The sequence below is a fragment of the Archocentrus centrarchus genome, chromosome 17, assembly GCF_007364275.1.
Source record: "Archocentrus centrarchus isolate MPI-CPG fArcCen1 chromosome 17, fArcCen1, whole genome shotgun sequence".
In the NCBI taxonomy this organism is placed as follows: domain Eukaryota; kingdom Metazoa; phylum Chordata; class Actinopteri; order Cichliformes; family Cichlidae; genus Archocentrus; species Archocentrus centrarchus.
The window spans coordinates 11453208-11465433 of record NC_044362.1 but is presented as its reverse complement, the minus strand read 5'-3'; the positions used below and the strand labels follow the sequence as shown (position 1 = coordinate 11465433).

The 12226-nt window shown below is 44.4% G+C and overlaps 2 protein-coding genes across 2 annotated transcripts; one reads left to right on the top strand and one right to left on the bottom strand.

The window, feature by feature from the left end:
- Nucleotides 1-1240: 1240 nt before the first annotated feature.
- Nucleotides 1241-3351, bottom strand: LOC115796132 (carboxypeptidase N subunit 2). The gene is made up of 2 exons (XM_030752394.1): nt 3305-3351; nt 1241-3231 (listed from the first exon to the last, which is right to left on the bottom strand). Exon 2 carries the CDS (start codon nt 3223-3225, stop codon nt 1657-1659), a length of 1569 nt encoding a protein of 522 aa, XP_030608254.1. The 5' UTR covers nt 3226-3231; nt 3305-3351; the 3' UTR covers nt 1241-1656.
- Nucleotides 3352-6355: 3004 nt separating this feature from the next.
- cldn1 (claudin 1) lies at nt 6356-10137 on the top strand. The gene is made up of 4 exons (XM_030752268.1): nt 6356-6743; nt 8121-8285; nt 8506-8590; nt 9508-10137. The coding sequence occupies exons 1-4, from the start codon at nt 6521-6523 to the stop codon at nt 9662-9664; spliced, it is 630 nt and encodes a 209-aa protein (XP_030608128.1). The 5' UTR covers nt 6356-6520; the 3' UTR covers nt 9665-10137.
- The last annotated feature ends 2089 nt before the right edge of the window (nt 10138-12226 follow it).

The window sequence follows — 12226 nt, the reverse complement described above, 5'->3', positions numbered from 1 at the left end:
TCAAGGTGTAGCCATCTGTGTGCCTTGTTGTGTTGGGGCTTTCCTCCGCCCTCACTCTTTATTATCCCTCTCAGTGTTCTGGAGCAGTGGGGTGATCAGAGACTGGTTGGCTGATATTGAGATACTTTTGAAACACTGTGATGAATAGTTCACCCACTCCACAGTCAAGTATGATTCAGAAATATATGGAGAGATGTAATGCACACTACAGTCTGAAAGTTTGGGGCCACTTTGAAATGTTCTTGTTTTTGAAAAAAAAAAAAAAAAAAAGTTAAAGAAATGCTGTAAATGAAAATTTATAATTAGTGGAATCATCCTGAGAAATCATTAACAATTTTTAATGGTTTATGTACATTGACACACAGAGGCCTATTTTCAGTAAGATTCACCCCTGTGATCCAGGGGCACATTGTGTAACCTGAAGCAAGTTTATCAAGTTCATCTGCTGATTGATCTTTAGCTAACTGAAGGTTTGGACAGTTCATGTTTGCAGCTGCTATGCCTGTTCTAAGAAATACAGTCAGTTCCATGTGGGAAATTGCCAAAAAACTAATATTTTGTCAGTTTTCCTGCACTGAACAGTCTGCATGTAAATAATCATTTACAACATTTCTAATCGCTTTGTTATCCTGAATAAAAACTAATGTGCTTTTCTTTCAAAAACAAGAACATTTCCAAGAGACTTTTGAACAACACTATAAGTGTATTCATTTAATAAAATAAATTATACTTGCAGTGGACGTGCACTGACATCCTTCTGCTGCTTCGTATTTCTAACGCACTCCAGGAAAATCCTGCTCTACTTATTGCTGGATGCTATGACTGATCTAAGCCACGGTTAGCTTATGATATATAACACTGCCATGGCTCAACCCTCAAAGTGGTATATGCAATCATAATTAAAGTTAAGATAAATAATATTGCAACTTTCAGCTGCTGCCTTATTCACAAGGGGAACAGGTAGCTCAGCATGTTTGATTTGGCAGATGTTTTACCCCGGATGTCCTTCCAGATGCAGTGGATATTCTGCTCATGGTTGGACCGCTTTGCTTCCGTGCTGCTTTTCACAGTTTGAATGCCAGATGTTTACTTGTTATGGAGTACTTTTACATTTGGTATTATTGCTTTTACTTGAAAAAAGGTTCCTGATACATACTTCTACTTCTTCTACCACTGATTTATGGACCAATAATATTTCCTGCTTTGAAAATTCAATCCAGTAATTTGAAGAAGCAAACATTTTATTGAAATTGTTCACAGGAAGCTAACACCAAACTTCTTGAAATCAAAAATATGCATTGACATATTCATAACTACTCTGCCCCGTGCCAGTGATGATTGGTGTGTCTGAAGTGCCAGAGTACATAAAGAAGAGAACCTCTGACATCTGCGGGAGTTTAAATCACAGTAAAGGCGCATGTGAACACATGACTGACAGATTACTCATCGTTTCTTTAAGCAATGACAGGATGATCAGAACCTGAGTTGAACTTTGAACTTTAAAGAAAAGGTTCACCCACCTTTCTTATCATTCAGCTGCATTTGTGTGTATTAGTTATCAGCTGGTGAGTTAGAGTATTGACTCTGACAGTCACAGAACATGTAACGAGACTGTTAGTGTGGAGAAATTTTCACACAGAAAAAGTATGAAAACTACTAAATGGGGGTCTCGATCAGTGTCTCATTTCTACATTGTGAAGGTTTGTACTCATTTTTCACAATATGCTCCTCAATAGTGCCGCTATCCTCCTGAAACTGCACCTTCACCATCAGTGGGGAACATTTATCTACTTTACACTTTATGATCATGGTGCCATTTGATGTTTGTAGGCTACAGGTGCTGAGATCAGGCATCTCATCTTTAGACAAATGACACACAAGCTGATCCTTGTTGATGGACATGACTGTCTGTCTTCTCAAAAAGTCTGGGCTCTGACATACCACTCTGTCCAGCATCTCCACGTTCTTGCTGTTTGCCAGCACCCAGTCGTGCAGGTACCACATGTGGCAGTCACATTTCCAGGGGTTTCCATGCAGCCTCACAGTGTACTGCCAGATAAAATAGTCAAAAAGTTCCTCTGGGAGACTTTCCAGCTGGTTGTCAGACAGGTAGAGCTGCTGAATGAATAGCTGACTCTTGAACAGTTTGGCATCCAAAGTGCTGAGATTGTTCTTATGCAGGTAAATCACCTTAATATCAAAGAGTTCATTAAAAATCATTTCAGGCAGTAAAGTGATCTGGTTTTCAGACAGGGCCAGGTTCTCCAGGGCTGTAAGATTTCTAAATATGTCTTCAGTAAGATTGGAGAGCTGGTTGGAAGACAAGTTGAGGTCAGTAAGTGAGGTCAGACGACTTAGAGAGGACAGCTCAGTCAGTCTGTTGCCTTTTAGGTTCAGCTCTGTCAAATTTGAGCCCTCATATCCAAACACTTTATCACTGAAGGCTGTAAGAAGGTTTCCACGGAGGTTCAGCACCTGCAGTTTGGTTAGCACAGAGAAGCTGTCATCATCAAGTTGTGTTATGTTGTTCCCCGCCAAGTGGAGCTCTGTCAGCTGAGAAACATTGTGAAATGTGTCAGATGTAAAATTGTGAATGAAGTTGTTGTTCATTTTCAGGATCTCCAGCCTTTCCAGACCATAAAAAGTCTCTCTTTTTACTTCCTCAAGCTTATTTTGGGACAAGTCCAGGACACGCAGCTTGCGAAGGCTCAGGAAAAGAAATGCAGGTAGATCTGATATGATGTTGCCCTTCATTTGCAGAGTTTCTAGCTGTTTCAAGGAGTCAAACATGCCAGGAAGCACCGTGTGGAACCTGTTGAAGTTGAGCAACAATTTAGTCAAATTTTCTTGCTTTGAAAAAGTTCCTAGAAATAAATTATCCAGCCCGGGGTTCCCGCTGATCTCCAGCTCCTGCAACTCAGTCAGATGCTCGAATGACCGGGAGTGGATACTTTGCAGTTCATTATTCAGGAAGATAAGCTTGGTGAGTTGGGGGCTCCCCTCTAAAGTGCGAGGGAACAGGTACTGCACAGCTGATGTCATTATAATAAAGTCCTTGACCTGCCTAGAAGTATTCTTGGGTAAAGACTTCATTTGTTCATCAGTACACAGAACTTGGACCGGAGTGAAACACTGGCATCCGTATGGACAAGACACTGGAAACTCTGTGTTGCCTTTGTGGCAGAGAAGCAGCAGGAGCAGGGCCAGACCCAAATCTTTGTCCATTTTCCACTGAAACAAAACAAAGAGGAAACTCTAAAAAAGCTGAAACCCATGCAGGATGAACAAATGAAATGTGACATACCTCTGATCCAGGAGCATTGCAGCAAGTCCCTCTGTGGACTTGGAAGTCAGCTGACACAAAATGCAAACAACAACAAGGCTGGATTAGGCAAGAAAAACCTTTGCTCAGTGCCCCCCCTCCCCAAAACACACACACACACACACACACACACACACACACACACACACACACACACACACACACACACACACACACACACACACACACACACAAAGGCTTCCTTGCAGTTCAGCAAACCAGCATGCAAAAGCAAATGTTTATTCTGTTGTAAGAAAGAAAACTAAAACTGAACAAATAAATCTAAGAGGAGATGCTCTGTCTGTCAGAGAGGAAAAACAGTACTACACTTAATACCACTGCTGCTCATAATGCTGTTACTGACTGTAATAGTAAGAGACAGAAAATCTAGCCTCCTGAGGCTGGGGTCCTGGGGCGACCTTCTGGTGATGTCTGTGTGCCTGTCCTGGTTGATGGTGGTGGGGGCTTGGATGGTGCTGCCTTCGGTCCTGGGGTGTGGGCGGGGTGCTTGGGGGGGTGGTGCCGGCCCTCGGTCGGTTGGCTGGTCTTCCCTGTATGGCTTGGGGGCTGGGGTCTGGGGCCCCGGCACTGGGGCCGCGCCGGCTCCCGGTGGGCCCCCCTTGGCGCGGGGGGGGCCTCTGCTGTCCCGGCCGCGCCGCCGGGGGGGGTGGGTTGGCCTGACGTCGGGATGTCCGGTCTACGCTTTTGGGGCCCTGGGGTGCCTGCATTGCAGGGGGGTGGGGTGGGGGATGGGGCCGCGGTGGGGTGGAAGGGGGGGACTGGGCACTGCATTTCCATGCCCAGGCCAGTATGTCCTGTCGCCTGTTTGTGTCTATTGTTGAGTGAATGGGCATCTAGGAGGAGCGGGCCGCCCTCTGCGGTGGGGGCGAGGGCGCCAACCTCGGGTGCTGCAGTGCTCCGGGATGCTGTCACCGCGGCCCCGGGCTCACCTCCCCCTGCCCTGTGCTGGGGTGTGGGAGGTCGGGGTGCCTATTGAGCCAGCGGACAGCTGGCTCTCTTCTTCCAGGATTCTTCCTGGTCATATGCCCCCCCCCCCCCCCCCCCTCCCCCTCCCCATACACAAACACACACACACACACACACACAGAATACACATCACTCACAGATGTAGGATGGAGAGGCCACGTGGAGAGCTGCACCACCACTTGCCTCTCCGTTTTAATTGCACTTTAGTCATTATAACTCACAACACATACACACTTACACCCTGATACACATAGGACCTTTGGGGCAGGCATGTTACTCAGAGGTTGATGAGATGGGCCGCTGAGGTAGCCCCACTCGGATCCTCGTCACTGTCTGTCTCCAAATTTTATTTGCACTTTAGACATGGAGGGTTTTGGGGGGGCAGTGTGGGCAAGCACTGACGACCAACAGTTGGCGCTTGTGGCATAACTGTCCCCTCAATTTTAACTGCACCCTATACACCTCATTCACTCACAAACATTAACACATAGACCTACAAGTTGGGGAGGAGGAGGGGTGGATGGGTCTTCTTACACCCCGATTTCTTGCGTCTCGCCCGGGGTAGGGGTCGGGTGGTTCCTTGGGGACCGGGCTGGTGGCGTCCTGGGGTCGCTGTTGGCCCTGGGGTGGTTTCCACTTGCCCCGCCTTCAGAGGGTGGGTAGCTATGGATGAATGTGTGTCTTTGTGTATTTGTCACCGTCTCCGTGAGTATGGGTGGGTGAATGAATGTGTATGTATGGCATATCTGTGTGTGGGTAAGTATGTATGGGCATGTATGAGTATCTGTGTATAAATGTGTACACGGGTGTCTGGGTGTGTTTGTATGTATGGCTGGACCTGGGTCTGGGCCTTGTGCCTTGCCTCCTGGCCGCTCCTTGCTGGTTGCCTCCTCCCCCCTACCCCCCTGGGATGGGGGTGCCTCGGGGTTCCTGGGTGGGGCTGGGTGTTCTGGCGTGGGTGCTGGCCTGCCCCCCTTGGGGGTGCGGTGCTGGGCTGCGTTGGCTTCTTCGGCGTGGGGGGGGGCTCTGTGGAGGGTCGGGCGGTCCTTGGGTGCCGTGGGCCCGGGAGCCCTGCCGCCGGCCAGTGCAGGGGGCTGGCCGCTGGGGGGGGCTGGCTTCTCATCGCCTTGGGTTCCCTGGAGCCCTCGCTCCTCGACTGGGGGGGCTCCGTCTGAGACCACCCTCTCCCGTCTGCTGGGGTAGGTGTGCGGTTGTCTTTGGACTGAGTGGCCGGGGGTCTTCCTGGCTCTTGGTGGGCTGCTGGTGGCCTGGGGTTCCGGGGGCTTTCCGTACCTGCCTCTGGCTTCTGATGGGTGGAGCTGCAGCGTTTTGCCCTTATTGGTAAGTACGTTCCATGACACAGACACAAACATGACACAGACACAAACGCCCACTCAATCACAACTCAACAAAATTGTTGGTGTGCGTAACATGCTTTGTTAGTTTTGTTTTTCACACACAAATTTATTTTTGCAAGTATTGATAGTATTTTTTTATATGTTAAAGTGATGAAGTATCTGATTAATAGACTTGTGCTCTTTCCCCTTTTTTTTGCTCCCTTTCTCTCTCCCTTTTTCTTCTCTTTATTTTCCTCTTCTTCAGCCTGTCAGCTCTGGCTGTTACATAGTATGTGGAAAAATAACTCAGATAAATAAAATAAAGGGTTAAAACATCAACAAGAAGAGCCTATTGAGAACCTATAGAGCTCATCTTGAAATAGCAAATATGTTTGGCACAACAACGCATTCAGATCACAGTTCTGCTTGCAAGATCTACCAGACATGACAGGCTTAAAAAAAAAAAAAAAAAAAAAAAAAAAAAAGAAAATCTAATTTATTTTTAAAACTCTTTTTCGTTTTTTGTTTTGTTTTGCTTGCTGTAGCTCGTACTCTGTATTTGTCATGGGGGTGGGGTGTTCATTTGGTTTCATTATTTGCAGAAGACCTTTACATCCACAAGGTGTCATCCTGCTCCACCTGACTTCAGCAGGAGGTGATGGCATTCCGGGATCCTCCCTCTCCTCCAGGTCATTCCTTAAGGATGCACTGGTGGTTAGATGCCTTTATTTGGGAGCAGGTCGACAACACAAAGTCACCGGGAACAACATCAGGAAAACTTTTTGAATCACTGTATCGTTTTGCTTTTTTAAAAGAACAAAAAAAAAATTTTTTTTTGCGTCTTTTATCGTTTACCATTTTAATTCATTAAACAATGGCAAATGCAGGAGTGCAGCTTCTTGGCTTCGTGCTGGCTTTAATTGGCTTGATAGGCATCATCACAGCCACAATCATGGTAGAATGGAAAGCTTCATCCTACACTGGGGACAACATCATCACGGCTCAAGCGATGTATGAAGGGCTGTGGCAGAGCTGTGCAAGTCAGAGCACCGGACAAGTTCAATGTAAAGTGTACGATTCCCTCCTCAAGCTGCCAGGTACTGTTTTATACATCATGTTTTTACCTTTAATGACATTCCTTCACAGTTATTAAACACTGAAGACCATCACAGACAGAGCATGATAAGCTTATGAATAATACTGTCTAAAATCAAATGTTTCTTCTAGAAAGTTTTGGGTGTGGAAGTGGGTAGGTGGGTGGGGGAACAGGAATGAACGGTGCATGTTATGCAAATAATATCTGAAGTTCTTCAAGAGTGACTTTCAGTGAATGTCATATGCTAAAAGTTTGGAAATAACTGTCATTTGTTACAGAAAAATAGAATATGTGAAACTCCGCGATCTTTCAAACCCTCAAGGCCACTGAACAGAGTGCTCCTTTCTTCTTCTGAGACCTCTTGCATGCAGAGACATGTTGGTCAAATACCAGAAGCAGTCTAATCAAAAAGAAGTGATCGAGAAAGTTTCATGCTGTTAGTGTTGCAAATTAGTTGAATGTAAACATTTTTAAATTCCTTTATCTTTATATAACACATTTATCATATTAAAAATAATGTCCTCCTGCCTTTTATTTTTGGAAAAACATTTGTTCAGGGGAGGTTAAACAAGGAACAACACAACCTAAAGAACATTGTAACACAAGCCCCGCCACAGATGCAAAAAAGGATAATAATATGCCAGATAAGATAAGAATAAAATTTGTTTAAAAAGTTATTAAAAAGCATATCCTGTGTATTGTGAGAGAGTTCTTCCACTTCCAACATATTTACCCATTAGAAGTAAGTTTTTCTGGTCTGAAAAAGTGACCAAACATTTAAAAACAACTCATGTTTTTGTTTTTAGGACGGCCTGTAATCTTTCCTGGGGGAGGGTGTTAGAACTCTCTCTGCACCTGAATGCCACGCTTGATAGACAGTGTTCGTGCAGCTGAAGAATATGCACGTTTACGCAATTAAAATGAGCTGCTGTGTGGTCTGCTGAGGATCAAGTAATAAACATTCAGAGTGTTAAAGCTGCCTGACAGTTATCTTGAGCGTATTCAGTACCCAAATCACTTCCCCATTTCTGAGAAGGATCCGGCTATTCCTCTGTGTCCGGGGAACTGTCACGTGATTGAAGAGGTGAAACAAAATGTTTCCAGTTTTGATGCTTCAAGATAAATCTTTCTAGGATAATGGAGAATGTGGTGATCTGAAAAGACTGATTCTGTTTTTGAGCTTGTTGTAAACAAGAGGAGTCACACACAGATTAATAAAATGGAATTCCTGATAGGAATCTCCCCGTTAGGAGAGATTAAATCTTTCTCTTACTACTGAGTTCCTTGTTGCTGTTGAAAGACATTGCAGGCAATGAAACGCTTTAGAAAGTCTTGAATGAAACCTGCTCCAACCAACAGACCCTCTCTGTGTCTCCAGCAAATGTACAGGGAACACGAGGGCTGATGCTTTCATCCATCGTGCTGTGCATCATCTCTATCCTGGTTGCGGTGATTGGCATGAAGTGCACTACCGTTATGAGCGAACAACCGGAGCTGAAGGACAAAGTGGCTCTGAGCGGAGGGGTTGTCTTAATTATTGCTGGTGAGAGCTGATTCAGTTAAGGCGTACACATGCAGTAGACACGAGCTCCCAGAGCATCATCTGGGTTTTAGAGATTTATTAAATTTTAAAGGTGTTGCATAGAACTCCTTTTATTTTGTTTTTACCTCTATTTGCAGCAACATCTGAACACACACCTTTGCAAGTTCTTACTTATATAATGCAAGAACACAGAAAAGCTTTTCTGCTCACGGTTTTCCAGGTCTGCTTGCCCTGGTGGGAACATCCTGGTTCGGTCACAACGTAGCACAGGAATTCTACAATCCACTCACTCCAACTAATTCCAGGTGAGGCTCTCTCCCGAAATGTTTACCTGCTCCTTTGAATTACTGCACATCCTGACATGTAGCATTGACTAAGTTTACCAGGGCTGGCTCAAACCTTTTCAATACCCAAACTGACATTTGAATTTGATGCCCCTTCTTCCGAATGGCTGACTGGCTAGATAAAATATATCACTCAGCACACACACACACACACACACACACACACACACACACACACACACACACACACACACACACACACACACACACACACACACACACACACACACACACACACACACACACACACAAGTGTGTTTTGCTATCTTTGTGGGGAATTTCCATTGACTTCCATTCATTTCTACAGCCTAAACCTTACCTTTACCCTTTTCCTAACCCTAACCATCACATACCTAACCCTAACCCTAACCTAAACTCAATTCATACCTTAGCCCTAACTCTGACCCCTGACCCAAAAACAGGGTTTCCCCTTGTGGGGACAAGGCTCCAGTCCCCACAAGGAGCAATTGGTCCCCACAACGTAGTATATGTCAGGAAAATTGTCCCCACAAGGTATTATAAACATACGCACACACACAAGTGTGTTTTGCTATCTTTGTGAGGAATTTCCATTGACTTCCATTCATTTCTACAGCCTAAACCTTACCTTTACCCTTTTCCTAACCCTAACCATCACATACCTAACCCTAACCCTAACCTAAACTCAATTCATACCTTAGCCCTAACTCTGACCCCTGACCCAAAAACAGGGTTTCCCCTTGTGGGGACAAGGTTCCAGTCCCCACAAGGAGCAATTGGTCCCCACAACGTAGTATATGTCAGGAAAATTGTCCCCACAAGGTATTATAAACATACGCACACACACACACACACACACACAGTAGCAATAGTAGCAATGTAATGTATGTCATTCACAGGTATGAGTTTGGAAGGGCCCTGTATGTTGGATGGGCAGCTGCCACTCTGGTCATTATAGGAGGGGCCTTCCTCTGCTGCCACTGTTCCAACCAGGACTCAGGGCCAGCTCGACGCTACCCCCAGTCCCAGGCTCCAGGAGGCAAGAACTACGTGTAGGAGGATATTCACTTCTGCCAGCCTCTGCTCATTTGAGCGTGCTGGCTGTAAAGGGGCATATTTGAGACCTGCTTACTGTTTTGCAGCATGTTTATTCGCAGGTACTAAAGGTCAAAATGCAGGGGTAAAAGTAGTGTAGTGGGGCGGGATGCTTCTTTTCAATAATCTGACAATTACATATATAAATGTTAGCACTGAATTTTACAAATAATGTCCGCGAACAAGCGCTAAAGACCAGTAACATGTATTAAGATTTAAACTGGAATTATTTTAAAGCTGAAATTATTTGAGTTAAAAAATGTTCAGAATATGTTGAAGACAGTTTTTGTTATTCTTTGTAACTATTTTTCATTTTTGTATAAAACTGCTAAGACGCTGTTGATTTTGGTGCTTGTGTTTTGTTCCCATTATTGTTTTACTACATGCCAAATAAAATCCCTGCCACTTTTCTATGAAGGGAGGGTGTAACATTGGAGTGTTTGATTTTATTTGTTGCGTATAGTTAAGAAGTGAAATATAGTTAAGAACTCCCTCTCATGTTTCCCAAACCAGTGCACCACAGTACATCCCACAGGTAAAGGACCAAGACACCATTACAGTGTTTTTACAGTCGCCTCTGAAGCAAAGTGAAAGGATCAGAATGTTCTTTTCAGAGCTCCACCCTGACCCTGCAACATTTCATTGATTACTTGATAAGGTCATTTATAAGTGAGACTCTTCAGAATGTAAAAGAGAGGGCAGTCTTTTTATTTAAATAGAGAGATGTTTCAAAATCATGACATGTTTCAATTAAAATCATCTATATAAACCACAGTGCTAAACAAATACAGAAATATGTTGCCTCAGGGAGGAAAAAACACACCCAAAGAGAGAAAAAAGCAGAGGCTGGGGAGGTGGTATGCCTCAAACTTCCAGCTCCTGTCCCAACATGCCTGCTCCCAGACGAAGTCACATTGTTTCAACTGAGGCAGGTTATCTCTGAAAGCTACGTGGAAGATGCATCAGCCTGCCTGAGATTTTACTTGAAGGAATTTCAAAGCTTTTCAACCCATCCAACACGGTCATGACTTTATGCAAAGTAAAACACACAGACACCCACACACGTTTGTTTCCACTGTGCAGTGCTCCAACAGAAGGGGGCGCCACCTTCAGGCGATTTATTGAATCTGCTGCTCAAACACCACAAAGCAAACAAACTCCAGCTGTTGGAACATATTCTACACATGTGATCAGCTGTACAGCACATTGCAGAATTTTTTTTTTAAGTTATTATTATTATTGAAGGAACTGTTTAAATATTTGTCGGTACTTGCATTAATTTTTTTTATAAAGACTGAGTTTTATCATTAATCACAGTTCTGGTTCCCCAACAGGATGTTGTTGTTTTTTTTTAAAACAAATTTATTACTATTATTTCACAGGACAGTGCAGGGAGCAGACAGGAAATTGGGGCATGAGACACACAGGACACGGCTTGGATGGACTCCAACTCAGGCCCCTGCAGGAAGGACTTTAACCTTTGGTGTGGGTTGCAAACTCAACCAGGTGATCTATGCTGGCACCCAAACTGTTGGGTTTTATAACCTTTACAGTGAAGCTGGCTCCTGCTTGCTGACTTCCGTAGCCCCTTAACTGGCAAGGGCCCGGTGACGGGCCGTTTGTAGTCCCTTTTATATGGCAGGCTAGACCCTCCCATTTTTATTGACACGTCATTCGGCCAATCATGTAACTGGCTGCACCAAATCACCTGACAAAGCTACGTGACGCCCTCTGAGTATTATTGGCTCTGGGAAACCCATTTCTTAACATGATTGGCCGAATGAGGTGTCAGTCAAAATGGGCGGGTCTAGCCTGCCATATAAATGCACTTCATTCGGCCGGCGGACCAGACGCAGCCAGTTAATAGGCTATGAAATGGGTTGTTCAGAGCCAATAATAACCAGAGGGTGTTATGTAGTTTTTGTCAGGTGATTTTTTTGCTGCCAGTTAAACAGTCATCTGGCTTTTAGAGACAGATTTTATAGATTTTAAAGGTGTTGTAGAGAACTCTTTTTTTTTGTTTTGTTTTTGTTTACAGCAACATCTGAACATGTGAAAGATCACACACCTTTTAAGTTCTTACTTATATAATGCAGAAAGAAAGGCAGAAAGGCTTTTCTGCTCACAGTTTTCCAGGAATGTCCTGGTTCGGTCACAACGTAGCACAGGAATTTTACAGTCCATTCGCTTCAACTTTGTAATTATTGTAGAGTCTTTACCTTACAATATAAAGCGCCTTGAGGCGACTGTTTGTTGTGATTTGGTGCTACATAAATAACATTGAATTGAATTAAACTAATTCCAGGTGAGGCTTTCTTCTGTCATGAGAAACCCCCATCACGTATCAGGTATCGCTGAAGGTGTGTTTGGTGACTCAACAGACAGACATTTAGAAAACAACCTGCCTTCATGACACAGCTGCCTTCCAAAGAGTCCAAAATGAGTTTCATTTGATGCCCCTTCTTCCAGCTGAGTGGAGAGATAAAATGTATCACTCAACACACGCGCACGCATGCACACACA

Coding starts and splice junctions, on each gene's coding strand:
- cldn1 (XM_030752268.1), top strand. CDS start 6,521: ATGGCAAATGCAGGAGTGCAGCTTCTTGGCTTCGTGCTGGCTTTAATT. Junction 6,744..8,120: donor TTCCCTCCTCAAGCTGCCAG/GTACTGTTTTAT, acceptor CTGTGTCTCCAG/CAAATGTACAGGGAACACGA. Junction 8,591..9,507: donor CTCACTCCAACTAATTCCAG/GTGAGGCTCTCT, acceptor TGTCATTCACAG/GTATGAGTTTGGAAGGGCCC.
- LOC115796132 (XM_030752394.1), bottom strand. CDS start 3,225: ATGGACAAAGATTTGGGTCTGGCCCTGCTCCTGCTGCTTCTCTGCCAC.